General features: G+C 44.9%; 1 protein-coding gene across 5 annotated transcripts in view; it reads right to left on the bottom strand.

Moving 5' to 3' along the window:
* The window catches only part of ARRB1 (arrestin beta 1), a 118,195-nt gene that overhangs the window by 14,825 nt on the left and 85,286 nt on the right, over nucleotides 1-18,084 (bottom strand). For 4 of the 5 annotated variants that reach the window (XM_031961384.1, XM_031961386.1, XM_031961389.1 and 1 more), the window contains 9 exons: nucleotides 16,198-16,242; nucleotides 14,502-14,695; nucleotides 11,060-11,119; nucleotides 8,645-8,712; nucleotides 6,493-6,628; nucleotides 3,944-4,028; nucleotides 3,465-3,537; nucleotides 1,633-1,770; nucleotides 480-566 (listed from right to left, as the gene is read on the bottom strand). In XM_031961384.1, coding sequence (XP_031817244.1) covers nucleotides 480-566; nucleotides 1,633-1,770; nucleotides 3,465-3,537; nucleotides 3,944-4,028; nucleotides 6,493-6,628; nucleotides 8,645-8,712; nucleotides 11,060-11,119; nucleotides 14,502-14,695; nucleotides 16,198-16,242 — 886 coding nt within the window. The remainder of the gene's footprint in view (nucleotides 1-479; nucleotides 567-1,632; nucleotides 1,771-3,464; nucleotides 3,538-3,943; nucleotides 4,029-6,492; nucleotides 6,629-8,644; nucleotides 8,713-11,059; nucleotides 11,120-14,501; nucleotides 14,696-16,197; nucleotides 16,243-18,084) is intronic. The other variant, XM_031961388.1, reaches the window with a different exon arrangement.

Below are 18,084 nucleotides of genomic sequence, written 5' to 3'. Positions count from 1 at the left end.
CTTGGAGGAGCAGGAGGAATGTGCATGAGGCAGCAGTGTACAGAAGGACAAAAAAATGAGATAGGAAGAGGAAGAGGAAAATAAGAGGATGAAAGTAGAAAAGGAGGGATCAAAGAAGAATGGAAAATGCTTGGAGAAGAAGATGGAGAGAAGTAGGAGGAAGGAGAAGGACAAGGGAAGAAAGAGAAGATGGAGGAGCAAGAGTCCACACCCCTTACACTCTCCCTAGGTGAACCCAACCCTGGGCCAGAGCTATTAAAGATATCCCAGAAGATGTCCAACCAAAGGGGGATGGGAGGAGGGAGCGTTTGTGGAATGGACCCAAGCTGAGGCTGACTCTTTCCTCCCTCCACCTCCTCAGCAAGCCTCCAGCTGGAGGAGGATGCCCCAGGGGCAGTTGGGAAGGGCTTGATTTTGTGGCAGGAGATGGAAAATGGAGGGAGAGGGTAACAGGGGAGAAGGAAGTAGGACCCACTCACCCTCCTCGGGAAACGACAAGCTTCACTTTGACTTTGTAGGACACGATGATTCCCAAGATCTCTTTATTTGTGCCATCCCTCAACCTGCAGTGTTTGGGGAAAAAAAACAAGTCATAAAGACAAGAGGTATGGGAAGGAAGACCCTGCAGTAGGGAGCAACAGTGGATAAATGGGGAAGACCGAGAGGAGGAAGTGCAAGCATCAGGATGGAGGAATGAGCCCTTCACTTGGGGACAAGGGTCTTTTCTGCCTCTGTGCAACCTTGGCTAAGAATGGAGTATCTCAGAGTCAAAAGGGATCAGAAAGTCCATCAAGCCTAACCTGCCCCAAACAAGATTGCCTTCTACAACTGCCTTCCTCCTCTTCCTCCTTCACACCTATAATTGGGCTTTGTTGTTTGAATCCTCTAAACAAGAGCTAGGAACTAATACTATTCTCATTTTACAGGTAAGGAAACTGAGACAGACAGAGAATAAGTGACACATGATCACCCAGGCAGTTAAGTATCTGAAGTTGAATCTTGGGGAAGGTCGTGAGCTCTATTGACTGTGCTATCCAGCTGCCCCAAGAAGGGACCATCCACCAGATAGAGAGGAAACCTTCCCTTGAATGAAGTAATCTTTTCCCTCTGGATAGCTCTAACTATGAGGGAGTTTCTCTTAGAAACATCATGATGTCAGGAAGGCTGCACTAACATTCTAGGCTTGTCTCTCCCGTCCCTCTTCTCTTTCTCCTTCTATAGAAGGATGATAGTCTCTTTAGAAAGGGGTCTCTGGGACCTTCACCACCTTAACTAATTTCCCTGGTGACTGGCATTAGTGACCTCTCCTCCTCGCACTGAGGCCCCCAGAGGGCAGAGCTATGTCTCTCCCCACTCACATCAGGGTCCCCCAGGACAGATGCCATGGCTACCCTTCCTCTGCCTCTTTTTTGACACTAGAAAAGGAGTTTCTGTTCAAGTTTGGAGAGGAGTGTGAGGGAAGGAGTAAGGAGGAAGTGTGGACCAAGGTCCCGACTGAAGGATGCTTAGAGGAGATGCAAGCCTGGGAAGGGCAAAAAACTAGCAGCCTGGGCCAAGGAGGGGGAGGGGTACACCCAGAGAAAGTCTGGGGACTGGGAAACTATGGGGCGGGGCAATCGGGGGTATCCTCACAGGGTGCTGGAAGCCAAGTTGGTGTCTTCATGCTTCAGCTTGCCATCCAAAGCCAGGCCTCGCTTCTCCCGGTTGTTGGCCAGGAATGGGGTGAGGGTGTAGACTTTGCAGAATGTTGAACTTGGAGCCACCATGTCGCTGGAGAAAACAGAGGGCAATAGAAAAGATTCCCACAGTCCAAGCAGACAGGCAGAGACAGTCTCATTTTTTCTTCTCTCCCTCTTCCTCTCTCCTTTTTCCTCTCTCCCTCTCTCCCTCTTCTTCTCTTCTCCTCTCTCCCTTTCTTCCTCTCTGTTTTCCTTCCTCCCTCCCTCTATCCCTCCCCCTCTCCAACTCTCTGTGTCTCTGTCTGTGTTTGTCTATAACACATACACAATCACACTCTACCTCTCAGACTAATTGGAGAAAGGGAGAGAGATTTTGAAAGAGGGGCCAGCTGGGACAGTGAAAAGGCTACTGAGTTCAGACTCTGCTAATTATTTCCTGTGTGACATTGGGTAAATCCCTTAATTTCTCTGAGCCTTGATGTCATCTGTAAAATGAAAAGGTTGGACCACACTACCTTTAAATTCTAAGAATATCATTCTAACTATTAAATCATCCTGTGTGACCCCTGTCTTGGGGGAATAGATGTGCTTAGCACAGTAGCACACAGTAGGTCTTTAACAAATGTTTTTAATTGAATTGAATTGCTCTAAACAAATGATTGAGTCAGAGCTGGAAGATAACTCAGAAGCCATCTAATCCAACCACCCCCATTTTACAGATAAAGAAACTGAAGCCCAGAGATATAAGAGATTTGCTAAAAAATCACACAGGCAGAATTGGAACTTTGAGCCCAGGTTCTCTTGAATTAGAAATCAGAAAAAATGAGTTTTTTCCCCCACAGTGCCAAGATGGCCTTTCCCTGCCTCTCCTAGCCCGAGGTCACTTTGGTGACATTCAGGGAACCAACACACACGGTATAACCCTCCTGGGACCCACCGGGCAGGGAAAGGAAACTTGCTGCCACAGGTGAAAGAAACAATCTTGAAGACAGGGCTTTAAGGCTATCAGCTCTTCCAAATTATATCCGGTTTTGTATTATCTGCTTTTCAAATAAGTCATCTGTTGCTTGCTGGGGTTTTTTAAATCCATTGTTTGGATTATGCTGATCAAATATGAGCCACACTTTTTATCATTTGCTCTTTAATATTATCGGCTCAGGGTTTTAAGAAAATTATCCACATTTTTTTTTCCATTAACCATTTGCTGTTTTGGATTAGTCTTCCTAACTCTAGGCCCAACACTCTATCCACTGTTTTGCCTGGCTGTCCTCACAATGACCCAAGCAACTCATCAAGACTAGAAATAGTAGGTGAGTAACAAAACTACACCTGAGGAGAGAATTTTCACACCAGGTGATACCTTATGCTTAAGACAAAGAAAACCATTTTTTGCAACATTTATTTTTTTAATTACCAAAAACTTTGAATTGTTTATTATTAGGAGGTTAACCATTTTTTTAAAAAAAATTATTCACTCTGGGATTACCTGCTTTTAAGACATTGTGCCTTGAATATCTTATTATCTATTATTATCCATTGGTTATTTAAGAGATTACCCACTGTTTGATTTTTTTAATTATTTATGCCGTGAGGATTATCTACTGCTTTTATTATCTGACTTGTATGTGTGAATGGGGAGTTGGGAGAATTTGTGCTGATCCCTGGCTTTTTGGATTTCAGGACCACCCCCCCACACACACACACACACCATTGGCACTGAGGTCAAGGCTAGACATCAGAACCAAACGCTTCCTACCCATCCCAGATTCCACAGGGATAACTTACTCAGCCTCCTCCACAGCCACGGGACATTTGTACTGTGCCGTATTGAACAGGCAGATATCAGCATATTGGCGTACTACGGGCAGAAAGATAACACACCATGTAAGGAGAAATCCCAGGACTCCAGAGGGGGAATGCCCACAAGCATCCACAACTCTTAGTTCTCCTTGGCCCTTGGAGGAAGCTCCACTCCATCCAGAACACTGGCTGAGAGCCTCCCTTCACTAAGCCTGTGGAGTTCACAGCCCTTTGCAGAGAAGCAGTCCATGTTACCAGCCCTAACCATTCCTTGCTCTGAATGCCTGGTACCTCCCCTTGGACCATTAAACAAGACCACTCTATGAAAGGCTTAGAGGGAGAGCCCTTAAACCAGGAGCAACTCCAGAAGAGGATGAAGAAGGCAGAGCTCTGCCCACCGACTTCCCCCAAAATTTGCTCTCCAAACCCCCAAATCTCCCCCCACTGCCCCATCCCCCCAGTACCTGAAATTTTTATCTTCTTCACCGTCTTGTTGGTATTGTTGGTGACATGGACATTAACACTGATGGGTTCCCCATGGTAGTAGATCTGGAAGAAGAAGGAGTGGAGAGAGAAAGGTGGAGGTTTCCATTGTAGTCAGTAGGGAACAAGCATTTATTGACTTTGATATGACTAATTTTGACTAATATCTGACAAATATTATCTCACTGAAACCTCAGGGGGGTACATCAGACCCCATGTCTGGACTCCAAGTGAGTGCATTCTCATGGATGGTATACTCACTACTTTTCTGATAACTGTCTTTGCTCCTGTCTCTTTCAGTCAAGAAAACTGTCCTAATCAGAAAGGAGAAGCACTTTACACCATGATCTCACTAAGCCAGAAGCAGGAAATGGAGATGGGACAACCCTCTTTCTAGACTCCCTCCAATTGAATAATGTCTTGCCTCGGATGCACAACAGTCCCGCCTTTCTCTCCTGAATACCACATCTGATAATGATTTCATGCCCTCATGGGGCACCTCTCTCCCCAGAATCAGCCACAGACACCTCCAGAGAGATTTTCCTACAAGCAATGAAATAGTGCTGAATCCACCAAGAAGTGGGGCTATTTCTTCCCCTGACAATCATAATAACAATACTAACAAAAGCATCTGTACAGCGCTTCAAGACTGCAAAACACTTTATAGATGTTATCTCACTTGATCAGCTATCATATTAACAAATGCACAGAAGCATCCCACAACCCCTTCTAATTTCCCTTGACCCTTGGAGGAAGCCAAACTCCATTCAGAATGCTGGCTGAGATACTCCACTCTACTAAACAGAACTTTAGAAAGAAGCAGTCCACATTATCAGTCCACACAGCCTTAACTGTTCCTTCCCCTGAATGCCCGATGCCTTCCCTTGGACCACTGAACAAGACCACTGTCTGAAAGGCTAATATGGACAGCCTATGGACATCCAGGAACACGATGAAGAGGGCAGAGCTCTGCCTACCAACATCACCTAAAACTTGCTCTCCAAACCCTCATGAGCAAATGCCTCTCCCCCCCCATTTTGCAGATGGGGAAAGTGAGGCAGACTGCAATTAAGTGACTTGCTCACAGTTGCACACCTAATCACTGTCTGAAGCTAGATTTGAACTCAGGTTTTTCTGACACCAGACCCAGTGCTCCATCAGGGAGCATGTGGTCTAATCATTACATAAACACAAACTGCAGGAGGTTGGGTCTGGAGGCTGATGGAGTGGATAGTTGACTAGTATGTGCTAGAGTTGAATTGTCTGCAAGTTAAAATCTTCAAGGTCAGACTCAAATGCCACTCCTGCAGGATGCATTCCCTCATCCCACAGTCAGAAAGGAGTCTTCCACAGACCCCAGACAGGACTTGGATTCTCCTCTCTTAGATATCTCTCTCGTTCCACACCGTATCATTATTATCCATATATATGGTGTGCCATTGCCACCCTTCCCCTCTATAAGCTTCAAGCAGGCAGAAATTATGGCTAATGCTCCTCCTATCATCTTCTCTCCCCACACACACATCCCAGTTTCCAGTATGGTACTCTACACATAGTAAGTGATTCCTTTTTTTGTTGAATGAATGGTCGGCTCATAATAGACATATGCTGATTTGCACTGAATGAATTCAATGTTTTCTGACTCGAGGGATATCCCTGGCCATCCATTTGTTTGTATTAGCTCCAAAGTTAAAGGGAAATCAAAACCAAAATTGACAAGTTGGGGAGTATGGAGTGGCGCTACCAATGACTCCCAGAAATCCCTAAGCAACTATTTTCAGTGGAATGTGCTGTGCTGCTCTTACTGTTGGGGGGGGGGGGGAAGCTTACAATCCTTCAGCATAGTTTGTTGTCCTAATTAGCTACTAGCGTAAGGCTATGAGGGGAGATGCAGTCTTTCTTTCATCAGTGGATTATTCTGAACTATACAGTCTAAGGAGGAAATTCTCAATACTCTTTTGGAGAGATTGTTACATACAGGGAAATGAAGGGCAGAGAGGAAGGGAACAAGACCCCACACTCAGACAAAGCTGAGAATCTAAGATTTGGAAGAGAATTGAGAGGTCAGCTAATCCACCTTCAGCCAGAATATAGGACCCTTCTCTTCAACATCCTTAACAAATGGTCATCTACCCTTCATTTAAAGACCTTCAGTGATGGAGAGTTTATTCCCCCAACACAGCATAGTACCATGGATAGCTCTCACTGTTTCCACATTGGTTCCCTACATTGAACTGAACCAATCAACAAGTTTTTATTAAGCAGGTGCTAGACCCTAGAGATACACATAAGAAAATAATCCTCACCCTTAAGGAGTTTACACTCTCTCCCCATACCCCTTCATCCCCAACTGGTTCTAGTTGGGTTTCCTGGAGTCAAGCGAAACAAAACTAAGCTTTCTTCTTTGCAACAAAGCTTCAGATATTTGAAGGCAAACATTCTGTCCCTACAAAAATCATCTTTTATTCTTAAGTTTAAAACCCTAAAGGATTATGGAAAAATCCTAACTCTGCTAGGAGCACTCCCTTACCTCCTTATCCAAAGAGGCCTCCAAATGCAGGGGTTTGTCAGACATCAGGAAATGACGAGTTGTCTCAGCTGTGGGCTGGGGACCAGGTCTCTCTGGGGCATACTGGACCTTCCGGATAACCAGGCGCACAGAATTCCTGAACAAGTCAGCAAGAGGAAGAGACAATGTCATTGGGGACAGACAGCCCAGGCTCCTTCCCCAATTCTGCTCCAGGACACTTTCTAGCTCCCCCTTACTCATAGGATCAAGACCAAATAACTCAGTCTAGTTTAAAGACCTTCCAGGATCTGAACCCTCCTTAACTTTCCAACTTTAGCTCCTCTCCATGTTCCCTTTGTTCTAGGAACTTAGGGCTTCCCAGAACATATACCATCCCTTCCTCCTTCTGTCCTTTTGATCATAACAATCCCTTGCCCAGGACATTCCCACTTTCCAATTCTCCAAATCCCAGTAGTCTTTTTAGGCCCAACTCAAGGTCTGTCTTCTCAAAGAAGTTCTCTCCTGGATCACCTAGCTCCCTACTCCAGGCCTTTCCAGTCCTGACAATCCCTACTACAAAGTATAGGAATCATTTCCCTCATTTATTCCAGGGAGTTGGATCTCTATGATCTGCCCTGGAGCTAATCTTCTCTCCTGCGGGAATTCCCTCCAGCATAGGGCTAAGAACACACTGCTAGTGATGGTGATGATGCTGATGGCTCAGTGAGTGGGGAGAGTTGAAGGCTCCATGTGGAAGATGCAGGATTAGGAACAGGGGATGTAGTCTCAGGGAGGACATGGGGATTCAGCACTAGTGGCTGAGGGGATGAGTCTCAATAAGAGAGTGGAGTGAGAATTCAGTAAAGGGAAGGATATGGGGAAAAGAGTGACAATGGGGAATCACTGAAGGAAAACAGGGTTCAATGAGGGGGTGAGTGAAGAGGAACACTGGAAAGAATACTGATATCCTGGGTTGAAATTTCAGTTCTACCACTTCTTTCCAACATAATCGTAGTTTAATTAATTTACCTTGCTCTGGACCGTTTCCTCATCCGAAAAATAAGGAGGTTGGGATAATTAACCCTTTAACACCCCTTTCAGCTCTAAGTCTATGATTCTGTGATTTTTAAGGGGATAGAGAGGTCAGTTATGGATGAACTAATTAAGGGGGAGGGGTTTAGGCTGGCAGAGGATATAGGGTACTTGTAAGGAAGTGAAAACTCAAGGAAAATATGAGTGACTTAGTGCCAAGTATGAGGGCTTAATGAGCAGGGATGAAGGATCGCTCAGTCAGAGAGACAAGTGCTCAGTGAGGGGTCAACTGCTCAGTAAGAAACTGAGGGTCAATAATTGGCTCTTTCCAACTAATACTGGCAACAGAATTGCCTGCAGTATGGGAATTGTCCACCAGATGGCAAAGCCAGCCCATCTGGGTCTCCAGCTTCCTTACTTATGTCACCCTCATCCACCCACCTGGGCTGCACAGGAATGTTACCCAATTGCTCCTATTTGGGGTTCACAACTTCAGAATACAAGACCTCCCTCACTGCCCAAACCTTACTTTATTTTGTCTTCCGGGTCCCATTACTTGACCCTTTCACTAACAATGTAATTTCTAGCATGGAGTTCACATCTGTCCCACTTCCTCTCTATCCATATTGTTTATTATGTATGGGAGGATTCCTATTAGAAGTTTCTTCCCTGCTTAGTCCCCACCTACCCTAAGCACTGGCTTTTTCATTCCCTGAGGAAAAGGGCCATGTTGCACTTCCTCAGATAAACCCTTAGGGCTGACTCTAAGTATTTTCCCTCAAATCAGAGGCTTCCAAAGTGCTGGGAATGTATCTACCACCCCCTAGATTTAGGTGGTATCTGAAAGATAAACTGAATAGCAAATCCACTCTAGAATCCACTAGAGAGCTTCCATCATGTATATTCTCATTTCCTCTTTAGAGTCTCATGTTACAGATTGGGAAAACTGAGTTTCTAATGTTCTCTTTAAAGCCACAATCATTTCCGTGATTGATAAATTAGAACCTATTGCTCTTATCTCCTTCCCAGGATTTTTACACCACCACCATTACCTCCATGTTCACAATGTTCTGAGCTCTGCTCCATGTCCCATTCTCCCTCCCCCAGGCAGGACTAACAAAGAGGACTCAGTTCTGGTTACCGTTTGTGAGTTTTCTCCTCCAGATTTTCTGCACAGAAGGCTTTGACTTCATAATCCACACCACAGGCCTGCAAGAAGATGGGGTACAGTGTCTCAAGCTATAGGTACAAAGATCCCTCCCACATGGGAAGAATTGGAAAGACAGGAAAAGAAAGCACAAAGAACTCAAAGGGGAAAAATCGAGAGTTCCAGTCCTGAACTGGACTGGACTGGTTTCTAGTCCAATGTGTATCTATTCACTCTCTGAGACTCAATGTCCTCATTTGTAAAGAAAAGATCATCTCTGAGCTCCTTTCTGGGTTTAACATTCTACGTTCTAAGGTTCCTTCCAGTTTTGACATCCTATGTTCCATAAAAAGAATTCCTATTCTTTTAACCAAGATCCCTCACAGGGTTAACTCTGAGCAGGTAATCTCCATATGGACAATATTCATGCCAATTCTACCCCTCAGAGAACCCGGGGTTCACCCAAGCTGAGACCAGACTTACTGCCTAATTTCATTCTGCTGTTTTAGACACAGAAATTTCGTGAAACATATTTCAGGCTACAAAAATCGGCTCTAATGTGCTGGAAAATATAGAAGCTATTTCATTACCGCTAGGAGAAAAGAAGGCTGGTAGTTATTTGACAGATGAAGAAAGTGACAGATCAGAAGGGGGGAAAAAAGACATTGCTTTCCTTTATTCCCAGGGACTTCAGGAAATGTAAGGTCAAGTTACAGAACCATAGAATGTCAGAGTCAGGAGGAACCCTAGAAACACAAAACATCTGAGTTGGGAGAGACATTAGGGCATTGAATGTTGGAACAAAGAATATAGAATGCCAGAGTTAGATGAGACTGTGAACCATAGGATATCATTACAAGGGACCCTTGGGCACAAAATGTTACACCTGGAAGAGACTTGAAACTATATAAGTCAGAACTCGAAGCAAAGTTAGAATATGACATCTTCATTTCACAGCTGAAAAAACTGAGGTGGGGGAGAGGGAGGTCGCCCAATTAAAAGCAGGTTCCTTTCTACAATTGCATATACTCTTGGTTCTCCAAAGGCAGGGAAGGGAACAATAGCCCAAATAATACAAACCACTTGATAAATAAAAGTGAAATCAGGTCTATTAACTTTTGAATGGATTATAATAATTTTTGCTTACAGCACATCCTGACTTTGTCAGGCTTGGGCTCACATCAGAATGAATCTGCCTTCCCCAATCATTTCTTGGAAGATAGAAATGTTGAAGATTTCCTCTCTTCCTTCCTTCTAAATACTCCAGCCTGCCAATCCTCAAGGTTCAGAACTCTTCCTTGACCACCTCAATCTACATAGCTCCTACCCTTTTCTGTACTACAGTTATGGAGCCACTCTTCCAAAACTTCAGCCACAGGCCCTCAATGTCAGAAGGGGACACAATCGAATGAATAGAAATTTCTCCTGCAACATCCTCAACAAACAATCCCTCATCCAGCCTGTGCTCAAAGAATCTTCCCCTTTTCCCAATGATGAAGACCCACCCTCTTGCCAGTCTCTTCTGTGGGCAGCTCAGATCCCATGTCTCTTCATATATGTCTCCCTCCTTTCTCCGTTGTTCCTGAGGCAGAGGGAGATAAATCCTCTTCTTCCTGGGCCAGTCCCTCCAAGGCTCTACCCACCCCCAATGCCCTGAATTCCTGAGAAGTTGCCTCCAGACCCTTCCCCATCCTGACTGGCCGGCCCAGAAACACACTTTAGCATGTCAGCAGCCTTCCTCACTCTGGCCCAGAAGGCAACGGGGCCATCACTCACCTTGCTCTGGACACTGGCTTTCTATTTCTTTTCTCTAGCACCCGGTTCTCTGGGGTTCGTTTTCTCATGAGGGGCTTGGGGGCTGTTTCGTTTTTGGCTTCGCCTGTTGACTCACACCCAGTATGGGCTTCCATACCCCAAACACGCCAGATCTTTCTCACATGGATGGTTGCCTACTCATGCCTCACTGATCTTTTCCTTGGGCAATTGATTTTAAGATAACAAACGTAATCAAGAGAGCATTTTGTAAATGTTTCGCAGAATTGTGGAGTGGTGGAGGAAGAAAAGGCTTTCAAGATCCTCTGCTTCCTAGGATCCTAGAATTTCTGTGCCCGAAAGGTTCAGAAAGTTCCATCCGATATGAGAAAAGAAAACTTCTCCACCTCCCCAACAAATGTCCATCCAGCCTCCTCCTGCAGCCCTCAGTGATGGAGCCCGAGGAGCTAGTTCTATGCTCCCTGGGATTCACTTCTCTCTATCTGTCTGAATATTTCACCCTTCTGAAGGTGCTGGGGGCTGCCTGAATTACTCCCACACTGTTCTGCCCAGACATGGCCATCTCACTCCCCGTCATCCCCTTGTGGGAGAGGGGAAGAAGTCAGACCCGGAGGCAATGAGCAAAACCAGACTCACCTTCCCCGTGTCCTCAGGCCCCGGCTGCAGTGTCACTGAGCAGGGCAAGTTGGGAGGGATCTGCAGAGAAAAGAGCTCAGGGTCAGCAAGGGTTTAGAAGCACAAACTCTCACATCGGACTAGGGCTCGCCTGGGTCTGTCTGAGAATGAGGGCTGCATCCCTCCCTCCAGGTGCTTTCTGAGAGAGGGAACAACATACAGCATCTGTGCTCCAACAGACAGTGGCTCACTCCAGAATGCCCCCACCGGGGCCAGCCAGCATCAGGGAACAAAAACTGGCGGGAGGAGGATGGGGACACAGACATCTCTCCCCAGTCCCCTTAGCTAAACACCCCCAACTCCCTGAATTCCTGAGAAGTTGCCTCCAGACCTTTCCCCATCCTGACTGGCCGGCGGGGCCTGCCGAGCGAATAGGGCTCGGTCTCACAGCTGGGAGGAGGGCTCTGTAAGTGGCGAATAGCTGGGTCCCAGGAGGGAGCTATTCCTCAGGAGGTACCAGCTTGCCCCCAGGGTAGCAGGAGGAAAGGTGTTGATGGCCCTGGGGCGAATTTTAGGCAGCAAAGCTGCCTAACACAGAGCTAAAAGTTGTTTTCTTCCTTTCCCCTTGCTCTGCTTCCCTCATCCACAGGACCCTGAAATCAGGCTGTGAATTAGGAAAGTGTCATGTACCCATAAAACCTTTCTGGCTCTCCCCAAGATACCATGTTTAACATGGACCTGACTTTTCCCTCTAATGCCTCAGTTTCCTCATCTATGAAATGGGGTTTTTCTACTTAGTCTCTAATATCTTTTTTCTATTATGAAACTATATATTATGATATATATGTATCATATAAATATATATATATTATGAAACTATATATAAATACTATATATAATATAGTACAATACATACTCTATATTATATATACTCTCGTAACTGAGACACTGTGGAGCAATTCCTAAGATCCCTTCCAAGACTAACATTCTATAGTCCATGTTTTAAAGTCCTTTCCAACTCCTGAGCATCAGTGAGATGAAGTCACGGTCTAAATGGTCTGATTTTTTTCTCTAGCTCTAAATCTATGGTTCTAGCGATCCAGGTGAGGAAGCTCCTTGGGACTCTTGTTCTCTCTCTTGTAGAAAGGCAGAGTAGGACTGGATCTCTCTGATCTAGCCCCTTCTCTGTATCTATGACCCGAATCTGCATCTGAGCACACAGCACAAGATCATTAGCTTTTAGAGCCATCATACCAGCCGCACTGGTGACTCATCTCGAGTCTGTGGCCAACAGAAAAACCCCAGGGTTTTCTTACATGAACTTCTAGTAGTCCAGACATGCTTCCTCCTCCCTGTACAGCCTTTGTGCCCGTTTCTGTTAGCTTGGGTTACTCTTCCAGCTGATCAAGATCTTTCTAGATTACAATTCAGCGACCCAAATCATCAGCTGCTCCCTTTCAGTGATGCATCATCTGCAAATCTGCCCTGGGTGCCATTTTTATCTTCGGGCAAATCACTAACCAAAAATGGTGAGCAGCCCCAAGCTGAGCTCGCCTTCCTAGCACCCTGGGGGTTAGAGCTAGAAGAGACCTCAGAGAGCATCAGGTTTAACATTTTAAAACTTTATTTTACAGATCAGATAAATGAGGTCCTGAGAAAGGATCTGGCCCTCACACAGATAATAATGGAGTTGGTCATCTGCACTCAAATGCAGGGCTTCCTCAATGTGCTCCCTTCCAATACCCCTTGCTGACTGAATCATCCAGACTGCATCTTCCCTCCTCTTGCTTCTCCTTCACCTTCATTTCCTCATCAGCTCTATTCATGGTTTTCTTTACACTTTAAAATCATGTCCCTTCTACTGCTGGTTTCTCCTGGAGTCTTTGGGGCCTCCTCACCCTGGAAAAGGCTCCCATTCCTGTGGCCAGCTCATCCTGGTAGAGCTCCCCACAAGGCCTGCCCCCTCCTACCACTAGTGAGAGCCGCCATTTTGTGAGAGCCAAACCGAGGGGAGTTCGGTGGTTCAGTGAATAGTGTCAGACCTGGAGCAAGTCATTTCTTGAGTCCAAGTCCGGCCTCAGACACTTACTGGCTGTGTAATCTCGGGCAAGTCACTTAACCCTGTTTGTCTCAGTTTCCCGTCTATAAAATGAGTTACAGAAGGAACGACAAATCACTCCAGTATTTTTCCCAAGAAAACCCCAAGTGAAGTCACAGAGTCAGACAACAATTACCAGACTAACCTGCTTTCATTCCCTTCTCAACCCTGTCCTGACTTTCTCTGTGTTTTAAAACCATATCCCTGCTCACTACGTAGTTCCCTTTGTGGATTGTCCACAATTTATTAGAATGTAAGTAACTTAAATTTGGATGAATTAATGGTTCATACATGAAGCAAGTGAGCAGAACCAGGAGAACGATTTATGTAGTAACAGCAATATTAAAAGGACAAACACCTGTGAAAGACTTAAAAACTATAACATACAACAACCAAGCCCAATTGACTCAAGGACTAAGAAGAAATATGACTTATCTTAGGATAGAAAGGTGACAAACTCATAGTGTAGATTAAGATATATCTTTGAACATGGCCAATGTAAGAATTTGTTTTACATGACTGTACATATTTATAACAGTGATTTTGTTGTTTTTTTTTTGCTTTCTCATCTGAGGATGAAGATGGGGAAAAATGTGAATATAAAAATAAAATTAAAGTTTTAAAAAATGTAAACTCCTCAAATTGAGGGCAAGTAATATTTTTCTTTTTTGCCTATATTTTTGTCTTCAACACTTGGCAAACAAGCATTTATTAACTGCTAACTATGTATTAGGCACGGTGTTTTCTTCCTTGTTTTTCCCTTATCTCCTCCCAATTACCATATTTCTCACCCACAATCCATCATCTCTCTCCCTAGGAGGACATGTGTATATAAACATTCAGACCTCAGCTTTTTACCTTACCTAACCAATTAATAAACAAGCATATATTAAGCACTTAATATCTGCCTAGAATTGTGCCACGTGATAGAGATGAAACAGAATCAGGAACCTCACATTCTAAGGCATTGTGAGAAACCTTGTGGAATATCTTGCTGAAATCTGGACATAAGACATCTAAGACACTTCTCTGATCTCCCAGTCTAGTAACCCTATTTCAGAACAAAAAATGTAGTTAGTCTGGTATAATCTGTTCTTGAGGAAACCATGTTGTCGCTTCAAAATCACTGCTTTCTTTCCAAATGTTTAAATGAAAGAGACAGTCTTCTGAGTATTAAGTAACAGCAGCAGCTAAAGCTGGACAGCTCTTTGTTGGGGTGACCCTGTAATTGCTTATATCGCTTTGTTTGAAGGAGACAGAGTCCAGATCTGAAAATTATTCTTCAATGGGCTGGGTAGGATTAATAATGGACAAATTCATGGAGACGGTAAAGTGCAAAAATGAGAGGGCCTGGGGATCCCTCACCTCAAAGGTGAAGGGGTAAGCATGCTCCCCCAGTTTCCTGATGAGCCGTTCTTGAAGCCGTGTGAGGGGCCTGTCTTCAGGGGCAGGTGGGAAGGACTGGATGTTGGCCACAAACAGGTCCTTGCGGAAGGTCAGGCCCAGCACGTCCAGGTCCTCCCGGCCGTAGCGGAAGGCGCAGGTCAGAGTTACGTACACTGTGGGGGGAAAGGAAATGTCAGGAGTCAAAGAGTGAGTGGATTCTCTCAAAAAGCAGCCATCACATTTCCATAAAAGCCCTCAGCCCCTTCCCTGGCAGACCACAGCAAGAGATCCAGCAAAGGGTGCCCACGCCCTGCCACATCCTAAGGGTGCCCTTCTCTGCAGGGAGGTTAGGAGGGAGGCAGGGGAGACAGCCTAGTCCTTTCCAAAATGGAAAGCAGCCCAGGCCTGAGCTCCTGGGGGAGGGGGGGGGAGTAAAGGGTCCTCTTAATATCCTATACACAGGATCTTTTTTCCCCTCCTAAAAGCTAGCCTGAGATAACAGGGACAGGGGAGTTCAGGAGTGGGAAGTAGCTGAGCTCTTGTAGAGAATGAAGGAGACCAGAAATAATGGGAGACCCAGAGAGTGAAGGAATCTGAGTTAGCGGGACCAATCTAATCTGGAGAAGGCTTATGGAACTTTTCTGAGATCAGGCAGCTGAAAGAAAGTAATATCACCGTTTTACAGATGAGGAAATGAAGTCTATTTATCCAGGGAGAAGTTGGGGAGAGTCCCTCAGTAAGGGGTTACAAGCTTAAAAAAAAAAAAAAAAGGTGGAGAATCCATAAGGTTTTAATGAGAATTAAGGAGGGAAGAGATTTAGAGGGCTTTTGTGAGCTGGCTAAAGCTAGACAATGGGCCTGAGTTTGGGAAGGTTGAAGCTACAAGAAGCTAGAAGCTTCTGGGACAGTCCAAGGGGGGTAGGAAGGGTTAGTAGAATCAAGTGGGACAAGCTAATTGTACAATATTTCAGAGTCTGATTCTTTTTGTACAGCAAAATAACAGTTTGGTCATGTATACTTATTGTGTACCTAATTTATATTTTAATATATTTAACATCTACTGGTCATCCTGCCATTTGGGGGAGGGGGTGGGGGTAAGAGGTGAAAAACATGAACAAGAGGTTTGGCAATTGTTAATGCTGTAAAGTTACCCATGCATATAACCTGTAAATAAAAGGCTATTAAATTTAAAAAAAAAAAAAAAAAAGAATCAAGTGGGAGACTAGTTAGCCTGAGGGAAGTGGGGTTTGTTCAGGAGATTTGATTGCATTTAAAGGAAGTTGGATGGTCCTCAGGGAAGAATGGGGATGGAAGGGCTAAAAAAATGGAGGAGAGGTAGGCTAGTTTGAGGGGCAGTTCTTGGTTGAGCTTGAATGAGAGAGATTGAAAAAGGCTAAGAGAGAAAGGATAGGGGGAGATAGGCTGATCCAAGGGAGGTAAGGCTAGAATAGGTAATAATAAAGATTGTTTTCTCCTTCATTTGTGGAGCTGGATGGGAGCAAGGAGCAGGGAAGAAAAGAGGAGAAAAAGAATTGGGACAGATTGATACTGTGGTCTCCCTGAGACAGAGAAGGAGAGCGTGAAGAAGGCTAAGAGTGGGGCCAGACCAAGGAATGAAGGAAGAGACAAGAATCCACATATGATCGGTTTGGGGAGGGCTGGGCAGGGGACTCACCTCTCCTCTCCTTGAGGTACTCAGGATCCACCAGAACCACACCATCTGAGAGAAATAACACAGTGAAGAGGAGAAAGAGGGAAGACTATAGAGCCAAGTGCTCCCTAACCTTCAAACTCTACTCTGTAATCCAAACCTACTACCAAAATTACATGCACAACGTTCCAAACCTGAATTCACCATTCAAAATCCAAACTCATCACCCCCAATCTGAACTCATTCAAACTCCAAACCCATCACCCTCATTTTTAACTCATCAATACCAGTCTATATTTGGGTCCCAATCCCACTAGCTGAATCCCAAACTCATATAATAAAAGCTCCTTGACATCAAAGACTTAATTCTTGCCTCTGTATTCCTAGAACATAACTTGGTAAATAATTCATAAATATTTAATTACATTGAATTGAATATACCATCTACACCAAAATTAATTTAACCCTACATTCGCCACTTCTACCAAAAACCTAACAATCCAACTCTGGGTCCAAAACCTATTAACCCAATGATGAACTCTCACCAATATGACTATAACTACATCTTCACCGATTCTATCTTTAAATAATAATAATAATAATAATAATAATAATAAACTCCACCAATCCTTCTCCCAATCCTAAAGCCACCTCAACCCCATCTTGTGCCCACCATCCCTGGTACAAATTCCAGTCATCCCAATCCTACCAATATCATCATAAATGCATCAATCCTTTTTGTTTGTTTTGCTGAGGCAATTGGGGTTAAGTGACTTGCCCAGGGTCACACAGCCAGAAAGTTTTAAACTCATCAATCCTCATCCAAATGCAATTCCCATAAACCTATTCCATCACAAACACCTCATCCAGCCCATCATGAGCTCAATCCCCATAACAAACCCATCATCTCTACTCTAAACTTCAACCCATTAATCTTCCATTCCATCCTCTCGCCTCAAACCTCTCATTTTACACTGATTCCTGCCCTCCTGCTAACTTTACCCTAAAACCATCAGAACCCCAGAATGCTAGAGCTAGGAGGGCTCTGAAGAGATCATGTGGGGCAGCCCTATCCTGTGTTGGAAAAGAAGAAATTAAACTGCCGTCAGGAAGACCCGAGACTCCAACCCAGAACTTGTGGTTGTTTTTTATACTTTATTCCAATCCTACCCTGAAAACTGTACCCCCCCCAACCCCACCAAAGCTACCCTGGATCAGTAAACCCTTCCTTGATCCTGCTGACATCTCTCGAGGCCCACCTTGGATGTAACCTCCTCCAGAAGGTCTCCCAGCATCTCTCTTCTCCAATAAGCGAGTAATCTCTCCCTTTCAGCTTTCATAGGATTTCACAGCCCTCCTGAGGTGTCTGTCCTTTTCTAATTCACATTCTATTTTTCTGAATGTGTATTATCTCCCCCTACCAGATGGTTTCTCATTTATCTCAGTACGTCCCCCGGCCGTGAGCATGGGACCATGCACAGAGCAGATGTTTAGTGAATGTTTGTTGGATGAATGAATGAATGAATGAGCAAATGGACCGTGAACCTACCAGCCTGACTCCCATACTCTCAGCCCAACCCTGGGGCTTACTACCTGGGGCATCCTTAAAAGCCCAGAGAGGTCCTCCATGTGTTGCCCTACCTCTCCGAATGGACAGGACCCTTTCTCCTTAATGGCAGAATTCCCCGTCTTGATGCTCAAGCCCTGAGCCTCTCTAGTGAGCTCCCCAGAAACCACAGTGCCACAGCCAAGAGAACCCACAGGGAAAGGGAAGTGGGAGTGTGGAGGAAAGGCTGCCATTCTCCAGTACTCCCAGCCTGCTTTCTCTGGCTCCCTGGGCTAAGCCAGCTTCCCCATCTAGTGCATCCCAGGGAGGCTCCAGCTTTGGAGCTTCCAAAAGGCATGCACTTT

The sequence above is a fragment of the Sarcophilus harrisii genome, chromosome 3, assembly GCF_902635505.1.
Source record: "Sarcophilus harrisii chromosome 3, mSarHar1.11, whole genome shotgun sequence".
Taxonomy (NCBI): domain Eukaryota; kingdom Metazoa; phylum Chordata; class Mammalia; order Dasyuromorphia; family Dasyuridae; genus Sarcophilus; species Sarcophilus harrisii.
Note: the sequence above shows the minus strand (reverse complement) of the source record. Positions and strands in the feature narration are given on the sequence as shown.